Source organism: Pisolithus orientalis, assembly GCF_024613125.1.
Source record: "Pisolithus orientalis strain OTSU chromosome Unknown F5J12scaffold_1, whole genome shotgun sequence".
Taxonomy (NCBI): domain Eukaryota; kingdom Fungi; phylum Basidiomycota; class Agaricomycetes; order Boletales; family Pisolithaceae; genus Pisolithus; species Pisolithus orientalis.
In genome coordinates, this window is record NW_026260782.1 from 2067392 (window position 1) to 2084625 (window position 17234).

The 17234-nt window shown below is 47.7% G+C and overlaps 7 protein-coding genes across 7 annotated transcripts; 4 read left to right on the forward strand and 3 right to left on the reverse strand.

Moving 5' to 3' along the window:
- Positions 1-888: 888 nt before the first annotated feature.
- F5J12DRAFT_887392 (uncharacterized protein) lies at positions 889-2795 on the reverse strand (the record flags this gene model as incomplete). The annotated part of the gene is made up of 5 exons (XM_051747188.1): positions 889-1035; positions 1093-1959; positions 2043-2213; positions 2266-2486; positions 2540-2795. 5 exons carry the CDS (start codon positions 2793-2795, stop codon positions 889-891), a joined length of 1662 nt encoding a protein of 553 aa, XP_051606044.1.
- A 128-nt stretch (positions 2796-2923) lies between these two features.
- F5J12DRAFT_934355 (WD40 repeat-like protein) lies at positions 2924-5167 on the forward strand (the record flags this gene model as incomplete). The annotated part of the gene is made up of 9 exons (XM_051749589.1): positions 2924-3117; positions 3179-3331; positions 3383-3514; positions 3645-3744; positions 3852-3919; positions 3979-4190; positions 4310-4416; positions 4489-4647; positions 4705-5167. Coding segments are annotated over 9 exons (1338 nt in total), but the record flags the coding sequence as incomplete, so codon positions are not given.
- Positions 4942-7271, reverse strand: F5J12DRAFT_734382 (uncharacterized protein). Its single transcript, XM_051741985.1, has 9 exons — positions 6736-7271; positions 6316-6680; positions 6123-6255; positions 6027-6071; positions 5833-5974; positions 5684-5779; positions 5569-5627; positions 5220-5513; positions 4942-5167 (listed from the first exon to the last, which is right to left on the reverse strand). The coding sequence occupies exons 1-9, from the start codon at positions 7171-7173 to the stop codon at positions 5021-5023; spliced, it is 1719 nt and encodes a 572-aa protein (XP_051606046.1). The 5' UTR covers positions 7174-7271; the 3' UTR covers positions 4942-5020.
- F5J12DRAFT_32697 (cyclophilin-like domain-containing protein) lies at positions 7255-8514 on the forward strand. Its single transcript, XM_051738917.1, has 10 exons — positions 7255-7455; positions 7507-7548; positions 7612-7656; positions 7710-7712; positions 7772-7794; positions 7848-7909; positions 7962-8009; positions 8060-8092; positions 8149-8296; positions 8357-8514. The coding sequence occupies exons 1-10, from the start codon at positions 7355-7357 to the stop codon at positions 8371-8373; spliced, it is 522 nt and encodes a 173-aa protein (XP_051606047.1). The 5' UTR covers positions 7255-7354; the 3' UTR covers positions 8374-8514.
- Positions 8515-8626: 112 nt separating this feature from the next.
- F5J12DRAFT_887395 (ribosomal protein S25) lies at positions 8627-9469 on the reverse strand (the record flags this gene model as incomplete). The annotated part of the gene is made up of 3 exons (XM_051747189.1): positions 8627-8652; positions 8712-8994; positions 9419-9469. The coding sequence occupies 3 exons, from the start codon at positions 9467-9469 to the stop codon at positions 8627-8629; spliced, it is 360 nt and encodes a 119-aa protein (XP_051606048.1).
- A 179-nt stretch (positions 9470-9648) lies between these two features.
- On the forward strand, positions 9649-9916 carry F5J12DRAFT_705849 (uncharacterized protein; the record flags this gene model as incomplete). Its single annotated transcript, XM_051740567.1, has 2 exons — positions 9649-9795; positions 9842-9916. Coding segments are annotated over 2 exons (222 nt in total), but the record flags the coding sequence as incomplete, so codon positions are not given.
- F5J12DRAFT_794608 (uncharacterized protein) lies at positions 9848-11682 on the forward strand (the record flags this gene model as incomplete). Its single annotated transcript, XM_051744026.1, has 8 exons — positions 9848-9919; positions 9974-10056; positions 10204-10397; positions 10452-10527; positions 10597-10654; positions 10705-11099; positions 11140-11314; positions 11346-11682. Coding segments are annotated over exons 3-8 (1130 nt in total), but the record flags the coding sequence as incomplete, so codon positions are not given.
- Positions 11683-17234: the final 5552 nt, after the last annotated feature.

A 17234-nucleotide genomic window follows, 5' to 3' on the forward strand; every position in this document is an offset into this window, starting at 1 on the left:
CTGCCAATGAACATGAATTAATGGTAATTCACCATCAATTAATGTTTGCAAGTAGGCCATGCAGAGAAAATAAAACATTGACTTTAAATTTCTTGTGTGGAAGTGTTACAATAACATTGTATCCTCTTCTTTCAATCTTTTTCAACATGTTCTGTCATGAAAAATGGTGAAATGTTTGCAGTGTCAGTCACAAAAATGTCTGAACTACTGGTTTGGCTGAACCTGTGGTAACCAAATGTATACAATGTGAGGGAGTAACTCCCTACACCTAAACATGCTGATATCCATTTGAGTTCAGGCTACTTATAATTTCCCAATGCTAATTGGAGCCTTCCCCTTTGTTGCCACAATGCCGATCATCAATTTCCTTATCTGATGGTGCCAACAGATGACTTGTCAAACTGATCCATCCCCTCAGAACTGCATGACAGAGGGCTCACCTCAGAACCTGACTCAAGTTACTCTCTGATTGGTCATACCAACATATACACATAGTTTTCCATTCTCCCACTCTTTGTTCCTTCTTGCTTCTCACCATTCTTCATCCCATTGCCCTCATCCCTCAATTTCACTCACTACTACTTCCTTGAGCACCCTTAATGTAGAGCTTGAAATCACTTGTGCTCTCACTCTCAGTCTTTGCAGCCACCCTGTGGGCCTTTCCCTTTCTCATCCCACTATTTAGCTAGGGAGCATCTATCGAGAAATACATCTATTTTTGTTACCTCGAGTCTTGGAGTACACTTACTATGCAAATACATTAAACCAGAACTTCAGAAGGCCTAGAGACTCAAGCCGTTCCCATGGCACGTATATGTAACCCACGGCTGCTGTACCTGTAGAATCATCATCATCAGCCACCATAATCCCCCATAGTTGGTGTCTGCTTCATGAGACTATTTCCGAGGTGGCATTGCCGGAATTATTCATGGCCACAACTCCAAGTGTGGGATCATCACACTGAGCTGTGTATATACTTCCTACTAGTCCGTCAAACAGCGTCTGATCAACTTCAAGGAGCTGTGTGAATTCATTCTGACAAGTGCTGTAAGGAAGGAAGATCAGAGGGCGATATTCAGATTGGTTACTTACCCTGACTACACGTGGACACGCAGTTGCCAATTCCACTGCAACCTCCTGCAGGCGTCCGCGGAGTACCTCCAGCCGAGGTGGTGCAGTGTCAGTAGACACGGCATCTACACAACCAACCCAACACCGAGCCAGACCATCAGTAATGGTTGTCGACCACCGAGCGATTCGTGATGGACATGTATCAATCAGAACGTTCACAACGTGCAGGGCTGCAAGATGCAAGGCGAGCGGTTCATTGATGTTCACTTGTGCTTGGCCAGTTTTTTTCTCCCCTTCTGAAGGGTCGACAGGTGTTGGGATAATAGTTGAGTGTGAAGATCCTGGGGTAGAGATAGGCAGCGCGAGCCAGCCAACGACCACTGGCACGATGCCTTTCAAAAACCTCGCAGCCCCTACACCGAGAGCAGATATAACGGGAGGCAGGACATGGGAAGCTGCCACCAAAGTAGGATGTGGAACATGGGTACTTGGCTTTGCTTCCTGTACAGGCCGAATTGTGAAAGGCTCCGACCCAGAGTCCGATGCCACGTGCTCAGGGTCCGAAAACGGATCCAGAGTAGGAGCCGGTTCCGATGGGACAACTGTCGGTGTGTACAGAATGACTGTCCCCAGAATCGATGAGGAGAGTAGGGTGGACAGACGATTAAACCTTGTAGTAAGGGACTTCTGTAAGGATGGAGAAAGTGAAAGGCTCAAATCCGTTGAGCTGGCGCCCTTTGTACCATCCGTGGAGAGTGGGAAAGGAGATGGGTTAGGAAACGGCGAAGGCGTAGTAAGGTCAATAAGCTGTAGTGTTGTCGGGACTACCGTTCGAATCAACTCGGGAGTGCTCTGGTCACGGAGGTGATTCAGGGCACTCGTAAGAGACTGGGTAGATCCGAATTATCGTATGCAACGAGCAAAAAAAGGGTTGAGATGAAACGCGACAGAACAAACGACACATAACGCACGTTGAAAAGTAGTGCATCTACGCCGGTCCGTAGGAGTAGTTCTGAAGGTACGCAGGTTAACATATCGGAGATAAGGCGTACGCCAAGCACTTTGTAGGGAACTTCATAATCGTCAAGGAAGGTCATGGTGGGGGGCAGAATAAGAGGCCATATTTGCTCGTAAGTCGGCGACTAGAATCCACCAAAGTGAGGAGTACTTCGGGAGGGGAAGTGTCATTCATACCTGCGTGTTTAAGATACACCACCTGAGGACCTCCTCCAGGCCGGGACAATCTTTCCATGGCTGATGGTGGTATGTATCCTGTGTATCGGCTGGGCGAGCAAGGACACGTGCTGTTGCGAGATGAAGACGAGGGTGGGGCGTCGCAGCAAAGAGGGGTTTGACCACGCTCGAAAGCGTGTATGTGACGAGTGTGGGAGTGGGGGAAATTGTTGCGAGGAGTGCTGTTTGGAGGGGTTAGCGACCACTGATTAGTAGAACGAAACGGGCTCCTTACTGGCTGCAAGGGTACGAGATTTCGAAGAGGTCCATGGCGCGGTGGCGGTGAGTGGGGCGAGAACTCTTACAAGTTTTGCCCGTTCAGCTGTCGATAACGATGACGACGAGACGTCCAGTTGGGAAAGTGTTGGCAGTAATCTCGACTTCCATGCCCGCACGTCAGATAAAGTAGCCGTGTCTGTTATCCTGTCATATCGCGCAAACGCTGGGGGCACGACCAACGCATCGAGCAGATCGTCGAGGGTTGTAGCCATAAGTCTTTGTTAACACTCGAATTCGGCGACATAAGCTTGACCACAAACAATCATGAACGCAACCCTCTTCAGTACGCTGCCCTGCGTTGGAAGCTGACTGTGAGATTTCTATCTGATACGCTCGTACAGACCCGTTCACCATCACCCATCCAACAACCATCCAAACGTCTCTGGTCTCAGGCGCGTCCTTTGCCCGCTTCGATCCGTCAGGGAAACTCCTGGCCGCTGGCCGCCCCGATGGTTCGGGAGTCATATGGGACCTCGACACACGAGCTACTGTAAGGTGGTGCGAAGGACATGTCAAGGGCATCACAGCTGTCGAGTACGCTCGTCTCAAAGTTATCTTGCGCGTTTCCTTGCTCAAACATACTCGATACGCACAGTTGGTCGCGCAACTCGCGATATGTGCTCACAGCGTCAAAAGACTGGAATATTATAATATGGGACCTGGCGTCACCCTGTGATCCCCCTCAAAGGCATACTACCATTCGATTCGACGCGCCCGTCATCGCAGCGAGCTTTCATCCACGAAATAGGTGCGTGACTACGCGTAGCTAAAGCTGGCAGCCAGTACCGAGTTGTTATAGTCGCATCATTCTTGCTTTACTGAGTACCGGCGAACCTTACATAGTCGATCTACGCAGCTCTCATCGCGGTAGGTTCGAGCTGGGCGAAGAGGACGATGGTGATGAGAAACGGTACGTCAACGGAAAAATAATGTGCTGGTATATACTCGTTCATTCAGTATACTCTCTGCCTTTGAATGGGAAACCCATATCATCGGGCCCGTCCAATCATTTCACTAATCATGTCGACTTACCGCGTTCGCAATTGCACGCCTTGGTGCAGAACGATAATGACAACAGCTCGGTTTGACCCGACCGGTCGGCATGTCTTCGTTGGTACTTCAGCTGGTACGATTGAGGTTTACAACACTCGCACAAAGTCGGTAAGTCTTTCACTAGGGTCGTAGCCGCGACAGCGGCATGGTGACCCAGTGCTTCCCACCTTACGTGCACAGCACAAATGGCTGACTCCGCCTTCTCGTTGACAAAGTTAGTAGCTAGACATCGCATAGTCGGCGCGGGAGTCATCAAGGGACTGGTCTTTGCGAATGGTGGGAGGTGAGTGAGTTGAATTTGTCCGACAGCTCTTCCTGTGACTTAGCCGGCTGCTTTCGTAGGAGGCTTGCCACCAACTCGTCAGACAGGACCATCCGCCAATTCACGCTCCCTACTTACCCTCCACCTCCAGAGCCGAATACGACGTACGGATCAAGTAAATACCAGATAGTGGAGACGGAGCTGGAGCCCACGCACCGGTTCAACGACCCGATTTCGAAAGTGGCATGGCATGCGATGTCGTATAGTCCTGATGGGGAGTGGTTGGCTGGAGGTGAGTCTTCTTGCAAGTTGGGGCCCATATAATCGTGCGACCCCTCGGCGATGTTGATACATACTAGCTTGCAAGACAGCAGGCACGCCTGGGGTAGTAGCTAACTGACATCTGAACAGGTGCGGCGGATCCGGCGGCACACAAAATTTATATCTGGGACATCTCGAACGACGGGCAATTCGCAAGTGCCCTGGATGGTGGCAGAGAGCCACTCTTGGACGTGCATGTATGTTTCCCTTACTCCTCGTTTTGCTACACTGGCAGGAAAGCTGACTTTTCCATTGATGCCCCTCAAAAGTGGCACCCACACGGACCACGCCTCGCTTCAACCACTAAAGATGGCAACATTTTAATCTGGCATTGTCCTTCGCCGGAGCGGTGGGGCGCGTTCGCTGGTGGGTTCGAAGAAGCTGACGAAAATGTTTGGTATGAGGAGGGAGAGAGCGAGTTCGATTTGGTGAGCTACTTGGTGCGGTCAATGCCGAAAATAATGTTTGCTGAGCGGAACTCGTAGGAGGATGAGGCTGAGTTAGCGCTGCGCAAGAAGTTGCAAGAAGATGAAGACGTAGACATCGTAGGGGGAATCGAGGACAACACTTCTATGGCTCCCTTGAATGATGTCACGCCTGGGGATGTGGACCTCGAGTGGGCAGATGAAGAGGGAGAACTCGATCGCGAGGACTGGAGAATGAAAATCATCACGGTAGAGGGCGAGGAGGTGTACTAAATATGTGCCGTTATTGCAAGGAACTCTCACGTCAATTGTCACCCTACTATTCTCAAGTAGTCTAAAGAAGTATTTCTATCTATCTGCACCGCATTCACACCTCTCATCTAGTGACTTCCTCTAACTCGCTTCTCCACCTCTTTTGAATGTCGATCATTTCCAAGAAAATTTTATACTTGGCGTCAAGGATCTTCTTAGCTTTGGGGGAAGCGGAAGGTGCGACTAATGTTCCTGGTGGTGTCATCTCAACCTGCAAGGACAGGTTACCAATAACCGTGACAATGACAATTCTTCAGACTCACCATTACCCGCCACATGTCTTCCGCCTGTATAATACCATCACTCGCTATTCTTGCCAACATCGCAGCGCCTAGAACTACAGCCTCCCCACCGTTCATCGGCAGTACAACGGGGATACCACATGTGTCTGCAAAAAGTTGCATCATGGTAGCATTCTTTGCTTGACCGCCAGACATGTAGATAGAAGTGACGTCATGCCCAGCAGCGTTGAGGGAGGAAACAATGTGTCTCGTTTGAAGGGAGATAGCTTCCAGCGTGAGATAGTATTTACGAGCAAGATCGTTGATGGATGCGTCCTAGAAACGCCTCCCCTTCAAGGTGGGTAATGGTCATCTGTAAAATGGAACGTACGAGTTCGAGGCCGACGATCGCTCCGCGCATTCGAGGGTCTGCAATAGGTGACCTGTTGCCTGCACGAAACCACGTATACAAATTTTATCCGCAGAAAGATAGGCTGCTGGCATACCATGGAAGTCGGGATAGAAATGTACATCCTTCATCAGTGCGGTGAAACTATCGACTTGGTTATCTGCAGAGAGTTTCTTGAGAATATCAAGCAGCACTAAGCGGGCCGGAGGATTAATTGCGTTCTCCCTGTAAATAATTAGAACATACCTTGATGAATATTCTTATTCTCTTGTTTCGCACGTTCCTTGAGCTCGGGGTATGCAGCATGAGTGGTGATGATAAAATCGATCAACTGTCCCGTTGAAGACTGTCCGCCTTCGTTCATCCACCAGTTAGGGAAGGCCGCATCCTTGTGAACACTATCAGAACAGCGCATATATTCGGAAAGCAAAATTCCTTGCCTTGTAAGGACCCCAAACCCCCTTCACGAATATCCCATCTTTGCTCTACGAAGCATGAGATACAGGCAAGCGAAGGAACAAGCCAAGTCACCTCACCTGGACGATGTGACATGTACTTGTTCCGGCTACGGCAGCAAGACGATGACGGGACTCGTCGAGAGAGGGGAAGCCGGACAGCTTGCCGTCCTCCATGTATCTTGCACCGACAGTACCCATCCAGCCCGCATAGCTATAAACGCCATTCATGAACAAGACACACTTCGTAGAGATGTTATCGAACAAGCCTTACGCATCGATGAGACCGCTCCCGACGGCAGTGCCTTCTTTGAGGCCCAACTCGTCAGCAGCCTTGCGCGTGAGCCCCTTGCCGACTGGCGTTCCTGCAGCCTGTATCCTTCCTTTTGCCCCCCCGATCTGTCTCCATTCACCTCCGTCGACCAACTCCTCGAGCCCAATACTCGTGAAGAAATCTTCCTGCCATCCCTTATCGGGGACGAAGGAGCACTTGCACGTCGTGGAGCAGAACGAACGCGTGTTGTTGTCGGTACATTTGTACGTGAAGTAGTCCGGAAGATCGAAGAACTGACAGCGAGAGAATAGGGCAGGATCCATGTGCTTTTTGAGCCAGAGCGTCTTTGGAACTTCCATCTCGAGCTGTATGCGCCATGTAGAAACATGTGTGGACAGTAACGGGGAATGAGGGACATACACTCATGGTTCCACCAACGTAGTTGAGGACGATTGACTTGGTGGAGTTGATGAGTTCTGCCTCTTCCTCGGCTCTGTGGTCTGCCCATAGTATGATGTTTCTTGTCCCGACTTTGCCAATGTCGTCCCCCCTGGTCACTGTGACGGGGTTACCCTGAAAATCTGCGACTGCTAGCGAGCATGTCGCGTCAAACCCGATGCCTTTGACAGCAGCGGGGTCAACCTTGGAGTCTTCAAGAACTTTCTTGACGGCAATACAGATTTTCGACCAGATATCGGTCGTCGATTGCTCGAAGATACGATGATCGTGGGGATCTCGCCAAGTGATGGTGTCCTGGGTGTCGGAAGCTCTGATGGAGCCCTTGGATGTGACAAGGCAAGCACGCGCAGAGCCCGTGCCGACGTCGACGCCAATGTAAAAGTCCGTCTCTGCACTCATGGACGATGGTGGTAGTTAGCGTAGATCCGGGGGGAGGAACCGGAAGGACAGATCAGGCATAGAAAGCCACTAGTCTGTACGGCATCGGTGCTCCACATTCCCAAGTACTCACTGTCAAGCCTAGAACAAATAGGGTCTTGTTATCCAATCTGTAGTCCGACTTCAGTTACTCCCTGCAACGATGTCATCGACAACTCGACCAGTCGTGTTCATGGATGTCCACATCGGAGAAACGCCCGCGGGGCGCATCAAAATGGAGCTCTTTAGCGATATTGTTCCAAAGTACGTCCCATTCAGCACCCGCTGCATACGTCGTGCATCACCATCCATCAGAACAGCAGAAAATTTCAGGCAACTCTGTACTGGAGAGTACAGGTGACTTATATTCACATTGCATTCCACGTGAACAACGTTTCTGAAATGTCAAGCAATCGGTAGGAAGGACGCTCGGCCAATGGGGTACAAAAACGCCACGTTCCACAGGTCAGTTCTAATACCTATGGTCTGTGTATAAACTGACCTGGTTTCGCGACCAGAGTGTACGTTGCTCGTTCCGTGCTGGGGAAAAATTTTGCTGACCGACTGACTATATGCATAGCGTTCCCAACTTTATGTGCCAAGGTGTGCTATCTAATTTTCTTGATGGCGTAGTAGGCGAGTATTTATCGCGGCAGGTGGTGATTTCATAAATGGCGATGGAACTGGCGCGTTTTCAATATACGGGAAGAATTTCCCCGTGAGTCGCATGCCTTTGACGCTGGCGATGACTTCATGCTAGTTACTTTCAGGATGAGAATTTCCAGGAGAAACACATGGGACCAGGGCTGTTATCGATGGTGCCTTCGTGCTATCATGCTCATTTCTTAACAACTAACAACTATCGTAGGCAAACTCGGGCCCTAACTCCAACGGTTGCCAGGTGCGCATCCACGTTTTGTGAGACATCCTGAGTCCTGACTTGAGACCCCATTCTAGTTCTTTATCACGACTGCTAAATGTGATTTTTTGGATGGGAAGCATGTTGTTTTTGGCAGGGTTGTTGATGGAATGTTGACCCTTCGTAAAATTGAGAATGTGCCCACGGGACCAAACAACAGACCCAAACTGGCTGTGAAGATCGTAGGTGAGAACTGCATCGAACGAAATATTTGGGAGATGTCCCTCTAAACAATCTCCAATTCAGAGTGCGGGGAAATGTAGGGTCTCAATCAGAGGTGTACAGTAACAGCAGGCAATGAATTGACTGTATTGTCACTGGACATATGACGTCAGGAGCTGGTCAAGCCATTCTCCGTTAGTCTCATTTGCAGACTTGCTAGGATGGAAGAAATTCACAGGCACGATACACGAATGTCCGAAGAATGCCAGTCACAAGTATAATTTTGTATGTAATACAATGGATTACATGGCCGTATGAGCTAGCATAGTGGAAATGGAAAAAGGAGCTGGTGAATTAGTCTGATGCAGTCGTCACCCGTGCTATCAAAGCATACGACTGGTCAGCCACTGCTGCACTAAATATAGCAGTGAACACTCACTGTAAACGAGTTGACTGGAGTGGTGCACGATCCTCTTGATCGTGCCTTCCTTCTCCAAATGTCTGATAGCCACGCGGGCCAAACTACCGTTGACCTTGAGTCGCTCAATGAGGATGCTCTGGCTGATGAAGCGGAAGGTGGGAACCTCCTTCATGATGCGGTCGTATGTTGGTTTGTCGAGCACGATGGAGTGCTGGGCCTTGTCCTTGACTTTGCCCTTGGACCACTTCTTCTTCTTGGCGGCTTTTCCGCCCGATGACGGTGCTGGCGCTTTTGCTTTAGCCTGGGGCACTGCGCGTTAGCAACTGGTTTGGGTCATCTGAAGCGCGTTCAGGACATCCGTGTGGTGCGGCAAGCGAGCACATCCGAATTTATGCCAGCAGCTGGCACTGTCGCAAAAAGAGTCCTACAAGGCAAGAAATGGAGTAACTTACCATAGTCTGAGTGCCTCGTCGTCGTCGATGTGAGGAAGGGTTACCTTGTCTCGTGCTCTGCTGATACGACGGCAAACTCCGAGACCTTTTGTCTCCGATTGTTTATATAATACAGCTTGCGCTCGCTTCGTTGGCTCCTCATCGTTGACTTGGCTTTACTCCCCAGCTGACGAAACTGGTACATCAATGGACAGCATAGCGAATCCGAGTGGAGGCTGTGGAGGTTTGGAACGGGATATTCTGAAAGAATATGCTTCACTGGCGTCACACTACCAGATTAATCTTGATGGAAAGGTGAAGAGAGACATGCTCCCAAAGTGTCATGGAGGATATTTTGTGGTATATGTCGGCGTTTTGATGCCAGAGGATAGGAGTGTCGCTGTAAAGACTTTACGGGGGCGTCCCGATGGCAATGAATCTAATATCAAGGCAAGATCGATACTGGATTATCATATTCACATGTTCTAAGTCATGAGCAGCGGATTTTCCAACATCTCATCATGTGGTCTAGGCTCGCTCATGAAAACATCCTCCCATTGCTTGGCATCACCACTGAGTTTGACTCCACGGTGTCGATTATTTCCCCATGGATGCAGAACGGAAATGCCCACAATTATGTACAAGATACAACTGTTGATCCTCGTCCTCTGGTAAGTTCAAGGTGTTTGGTGTGATTCTCGTCTGCATGCTGCCTAGATTTTAGGGATCGCACAGGGACTACATTACCTACACAACTATATGCCGAGTTCCATATTCCATGGAGATCTGAAGGGTGTAAGTAGACCTCACCACCATCAAAATACTCTGTATGACAGCAATGCATCATAGGACAATGTGCTGATATCTGATGATTGTGGACCACTCCTGGCTGACCCTATGTCAGAAAACTTTCAACAAGGATTCATGACAAGGTGGGCTGCTCTGAACTGTTTATGGACAACCCACCATCAGCTGAGACGGATGTGTGGTCATTTGGGATGACTGTTCTGGTATGCTTATTACTGACTGGCGTGCATTGAGTTTGAATGGACACATATAGGAGTTGTTCACCTGCACAGTTCCATTCCACAGGATTTCTTCCCATATGAGAATCATGAATAGCATTTGTATGGGTCAGACACCAGATCGCCCCACTGATGAAGACACATTGTCACGTCTAACTGATGAGTGGTGGAATTTATGTTTGTCATGCTGGAGATTTGAACCCTTGTCATGGCCTACCATATCTCACATTGTCAAAACAATTGCCAAGGTAATAAAATTTCTCTTCATGGCAAAATTATTTGTTATAAACTAATGGCTACAGATCATGCAGCAATCCTCTTAAGTCAATGCAGAGGTCTGTGGTACTCCATGACTTTGGTCCAAGTTCTGCCAGTCAGGTATGTGACTTCCTATTGCCAATCTTGGTCAGTGGTGGTACATTGGTTCCTTATGCTACTCCAATTTAGATAGCATGTGATGTAAATGAACTGAAAGTATTGACTGATCAGGAGTCTTTGCTTTGTGGTGAGTACCAGTTGTTTTCCTCATTTTACAGCACATTCAAATACTCAAAGCAGGCAAGATACAGTTGATCAATGTAGATGTCTTCCTTGGTCTCCAAGTTGGCCATCATGGGGAAAAAGCTGTCACTGAGGTCTTTGGAGAATTTTATGACATGGAGATCTGTCATGTCCAATATGCCATGCTGTCACATTGTTGGTGTGTGGCAGAGGCAGAAGTCCAGTTCGGAGATTCAAGAGATCTCACACTGGGGATATTTGATATCCATCATAGGGGCTATCAGAAAATTGTCAAGGCCTGTGAAAAAGCTTGTGCTGATGGGCTGGAATGGCTATGGACTGACTCTACCTGCATTAATGAGGATGACATCTCAGAGTTCTCTGAGTCTGTGAACTCAAGGTACCATTGGCAGGCAAACTCAGAGCAATGTTATGTATACCTGGATGATGTTGATGGGTCCACTTTTCCTACTGAAAGGGAATTACCAGAAGTTCTCTGCATCTGGTGGCTGGCCACAGTGGTTCTCCTGTAGCTGGACACTGTCAGATTTGCTGGCCCCCAACAAAGTCTCATTCTTCAATCAGCATTGGCAGCTCATTGGTGACAAGAGAAACCTTTTGACTGTGTTGACTACAATCACATGGGTTCCAGAGGACATACTTTGTCAATGGACTACCATCTCAACAACATCCAGATCATCCAAGTGTTGCCCAAATTTTGTCATGGGCAGCTGATCAGAATGGGAGGAAGGAAGAAGACAGGGCATATGCACTTCTGGGCTTGTTTAGAGTGCATATGCAAACTCAGTATGGGGAAGGGGGACATGCATTCCACTGCTTGCAGGAGGCCATCATTGGGGATTACAATGATCACTCTATCTTTGTATGGTCTGGGGAAGGAAGACATGGGAGTATCCTGGCAGAAAGCCCAGATGATTTTCGGGACAGTGCAGATGTAATCAGGCTAAGCCCTCCCCATGCATTCACCAAGGAGTGTCCAGAAGCAGAAGCTCGAATCAAAAGTCACAGATGGTTTGAGCTGACAGGGAAAGGGGTGGAGATATGGCTGCCTGTGACACATTGTGCTGACTCTCAGCAGTATATCCAAGTCAAGCTGGCATGTTGCCATGAATCCAGCAATGGAGAGCTCATTACCCTCAATTTGGTTAGGGCATCATCCCAGGATGAGGGAGTGTATGGCAGAACATTGGAGAACTTTATCCTCTCATCTGCAAGGCCAGGGTTTCAGAAATTATACCTTGTCTGTAATGGAATGTGAGCAGCCTAAATACTCTCATGGGGCATCAGATCTATAATTTTTGTAATGTCTTAAAACTTCATACCAATGGAATGTTGAATCACTGTCCTTTGAGTTATAACATTTTCAGGGCATTGTCTCAGCTACATGGTTGTTAAACCTTACAATTAACAGTGAAGGATTAGGTACAGATGGGAACATGTAGGTCAGTGCTACCTTTGGAAATGGTAAAAGATTGTGTGAAGAAGACTAAGGCACTGTTCACCCTCCAAAGTTGAAGTTGAAGTTTTTGACTTTGACTTCAGCAATGTAGTCACATGATGATTATATAAGCTGTGCACACCTGTGCAAGTGCAAAGTCCAAGTTTTGGGCTTCTGCTTCAGTAATGTAGTCATGTGATGATTATATAAGACAACAACACTACTTGTAGTTCAATAGATAACATTGTGATAACAGATCAAACAACTCTGCTATGGATCTTGAAGCACAGCAGCTCCAGCACCATTGTTGTTGCCATCTTGCTGCACTTGTAGTAGCAGTGATGATCCAGGTGCTATGCCTCTATGGCCTCCTTTTTCATTCTGACTCAGAACCAATCCCCTACCATACCTCAATCCTGACTGGTGAGGGGTGGATGCTAGAGCTCCTGAATGGTCATCCAGACAGGATATGGACTTGCCTTGGCATCAGCCATGGGGTTTTTGATCACCTGATGCAGGTGCTCACCCATCATGGTTTTGTGCCTTCTTGCAATGGAATTTCTGTGGAGGAACAACTTGGGATATTCCTCTACACCTATGTCACTGGGTTGTCATCCTGGCATGTTGCTGAGAGGTTCCAACACTCACCAGGGACCATCACTAGGTAGGGAGTTTATTGGACTGTCTGATATTTTTCTCACAATTTTTTAGATATTTCAAAGCAATGTTGGCTTTCTTTTCTAGGGGACAATTCTATGCATCCCAAGTGCAATTCCCCACCAACAACACTCCCATATCAACTATGATTACTAGTGACCCATGCTTCCAATTTTTCCAGGATTGTATTGGTGCAGTTGATGGCACTCATATTCAAGCATTCACTGCTGCTGAGGACCAGCCTTACATGAGGAACTGGAAGGGCTACCTATCTCAAAACTGTCTCTTCATCTGTGATTCTGACTTCTTTACATATGCCCTCACTGGCTTTGATGGGTCAACTGCAGATGCAACCATGTGGCATGATGCACACAGGAATGACTTGCACATGCCACCTTGGAAGTACCTTCTTGCAGATGCAGGGTTTGGGACCTGTGATGCACTTCTGGTTCCCTATTGAGGTGTTTGTTACCATCTGAAAGAATGGCACCAGGCTGGATTGAGGTAAGTTGCTATTCCATCCTGCTCAGTGTACCTGTAACTTCTATTTTATAGACCTCAAAACTGAGAGGAGTTATTCAACCTTTGCCATGCTGGACTTAGAAATGCCATTGAATGGATATTTGGTGTTATAAAATGCAGATGGAGGATTCTTCAAATTCCCCCTGAATATAGCATCCACACCCAAACTCAAGTATCTGCTGCTCTCTGTGCCCTCCACAATTTCATACAGTGCTATGATCCAGAAGAGTTCTTTGACCCTGAACTTGCCATAGACATAGGAGAGGATGTGTTATGCCCGAGCGTGGTGACTTCTTCAAATGGAATAGGCACGAAGCGCGCGAGGTTGGAGTCTACGGGCCGAACGTATCGTAACCCCTATGGCTGAGTTATGGCGAAAATCCGACGAAGACCTTGTCTGCTGGCAAGTCCCTAAGGTTGTTCGCGCAGAGAGAAGGTAGGGATTGAAGCCAAGTAATTAGCTCAGTTGCAAGCTATCGAAAAACTGAGGATACATGGTAAAGTACGTGGGTTTATATACCCCTAAGTACAAGTACCTTACCAGTCGCGACAGACGCGTCGCGACGCGTATCCGCAGCAGTAAACGAACTAATCACTGAAATAAATAAGAGTCATACGGTGTCAATGATGGGGGTAGTTAGGAAACGAAAGCTATACCGGCTGTGCGATCAGAGCGCAGCAAGGAGCCTGACACCGGATCTATAGTACAATCAAAAACGAGTCAGAATGAAATAGAAACGAGTCAGAGTGAATCATAGGAATATAAAGGGATAAACGAGAGCGGCGAATGTCACGGACGGATCACGATTGATGAGTCTCGACAGGCATTGGAAATACCTGGACAGCGGGTGATCTGAGGCGTCCCTGGAGCATCCGTACTCCCAATACGACGACGGCGATGAGAGTCGCGACAAGGCACGTGACGCACGTGACCGCGAAGAGTCGAAAAAGGGAAGACCCCTGACGCGGGCGTAACAGGATGATGGTATTGGAAGCCTTGGTGATGGACCAGCAGATGCTGCAGGGAGGAGAAGGGCTGATAATAGGCATGACAACATTGCAGAGGAGATGTGGATTGACTATCAGCACCAGCTTACAATTAGGGGCCTTCTCTGAGCCTGAACATTCAGATTTCATGGTGTACAAACATATGTTCTTACAATTGTTTCACACTCATGTAGAAAAATAACTTCCATTGTCAAAAGGAAGCTAGTCATAGTCATGTACATTTTATTATGTACATATTTGTATAAAGGGGGGGGTACATTTGTATATTGTAAAAAAAAAAAAAACACCTATCTCTGCCCATCCCAGTACTTCATCAGTTGATGCTGCACCCAAATCTGCTTCACTGGCTCCTGATGCTTGAGGAAAATATTCACTTCATCTTGGGTCATGCTGAGGAAGTAGTCACTGATGTTGATCCAATTGTCTGTCAAGAGCTGTGGCATGTTGTTGATGTAGTCCATGGCAGTGTTGACAAGGGGATTGGTAATGGGTGGTGGGGGCAATGGGGCAGTGATCATGTGCATGAAGTTATCAAGCCTGGAGGTGATGGTGGCAATGAATGAACTGCAATCTTCTTCAGCACATGCTTTGGCTGACAGGGGCTGAGAGCACTTTGATCCACCTTTGGACATCACAATGGACTCAGCTTTCCTTTTTCCATGACTGATGCTGGTGATGGCTGATGATGGTGATGATGACCTGGCTGATGCATGCAACAAAAAACTTGATGGTGTGGAAGGAGGGATGAAGTTTGGATCCACAGACTGCATGTCCTCATAATGGTGAGCATTGAGAGCATGCATCATGTCAAGGAGGGAGAGGGAGGGAGGGGGGGGTAGGAATAGTTGAAGCAGTGGGGGGTGCAGTAGAGGCAGGAGTATTGAAGGCAGAGGTCATGGTTGAAGAAGGTGTGGTAGTGGCATGTGGCCAGTAGATAAACTGACCTTGGCCATGTGGGGGGAGAAGGAGCTCTATGCTGGTGAAGTGGGGGAACCCAGAATTGAAAAATGGCTTCACATCTTTGTGTGCCTGACTAGATATTAGTGGATGATCTGACAAGAAAAAAACTACATTACCTTTACATACTGATCCCAAAGATTGGCTTTGTCCAGTGAGATCATCACACCATGCTCATCATCACAAGCAAAGCCAGAGGCCACCAATTTAAGATTGGCAATGGCATAGTAGGATTTTTTAAGCTGGATAATTGTTAGCAAGGCAAAAAAAAAGAATGATACAATGACTTACTGCCATGAACTTCCACTCACATGATTCAGCCGTCTTATCACTGTTATCTGGACCTGGTGGATAATTATGAGCCATGTGGGCTGCTGTGGCATTCCACATAGCCTTCTTAAAGTTCCCATTGCCAGCCTGTGAAAGATGAGAGGCCAAGAAATCCAGTAATGCACCTTCCTCCTCTGTTGTCCATACTGCAGCTTTCTTGTGAGTCCTGGGGGGAGGCAGGGGGTTCTGCAGGTCTAGAGGATTGATTGTAAGGCCATGTGAGTGCAATGAGCAGGTTGATCCCACAGATGAGCCAGACATTTGATGATCACAGTAACTGGGTGACAATGGTTGCATACCTCAGGTGGATGCACATGATAGTTCACATCACATGACCCTCTTAACTGAAGCTGAAGTCAAAAACTTGGACTTCACATTTGCAGGGTGAATGGTGCCTAATTATGAGTGAACTGTTATGATTCTGTGAGTACAGGTAGTTATGGGCAGTGGGCACATACATATAAGTGAGCAGCTATTAGCTAGGTTTTTGGTAAGACTGGTTCCTCTTGGTTGAATAGGGATAGGGGTCAAGACAGATTTATACTGGCTGATACTGACACATACTAATGATATACTATTGCAACTGGTGTGCAATATAATGGTGGTGCACCTGAGTGACATTGACTGACCACTACCAAAAGTGATGGGAGACCTTCTCTTCATTAGCATGCTGTTCTATGACACCCTTGTATGAGCTTGACAGAAAGGTTAAGGGGAAGGCTGGAGAGGTATCTCAGTTGATGTTCAAACTGAGGTATATACAACACTGAGTAACAACCTATATACTAAAGACAAAGACAGACAGTAGTGCTCAGAGGACTGGGATGCCATGTACAGTGACTAAAATGTAAGGTAAGGGTAACACTGCCAATGATGATCCCAGGAGCCAGTGATCAAGCAACTAAAAGCAAAAAGTTGGTACAATACATAAAATCCAGAAAAAAGGGAAGCATATACTGTGAAGGGAAATATATTACTTGGGTGGTGGGACCGCAATTCATGAAGTGTCCTGGCACATAGCACAGCAGTTTCCCAAGTGATAGACTGGTTGATGTGAGTCAGTAGAATCACAAAGGGTAGAGGGCAGGTGGGGTAGGTGTGGAGTGAGTGAATGACTGAGTGGAGTAGTATGTGGAGTGAAGGGGGACTTGGGATGAACACATGGACATGACACAGGTACTATATAAATGGATAGAGACTCCCTACTACTATCCTAAACTTAGTTTATATTGGGTGTGGCCAGAAGTAGCCATAGTAGTCAAACTAGACAGAAAGTTCCATAAATAGCATGGATAGTATTTGGTTAATTTCCTGATGGAGGAACACCCCCAACCCTCTGCACTCATCCTTGGGTGTATTTGCCCTGCCAAAAAAACCTATTTCAGATCTTCTGCCATCTAGGTTCTGCAGAGCACAGCACCACTTGCTCTTTTGTCTTTTGTGTTGGTTTTGCTTGGCTTTTGCCAGTGACCCACACTTTGACTTGTAGTGCTTCAGTCAGTTCCAACTTCCATTGGTTGGCCAGGCCCAAATTTCATCAGCCATCATCAGCCACCTTGAGTGCAACCCCTATCTTCTCAGTCTGCATCACCCACCCACCAGCAGTGACCCCTACATGTTGGCTGACCCTTTTGGCCTTTATTGTATGTAT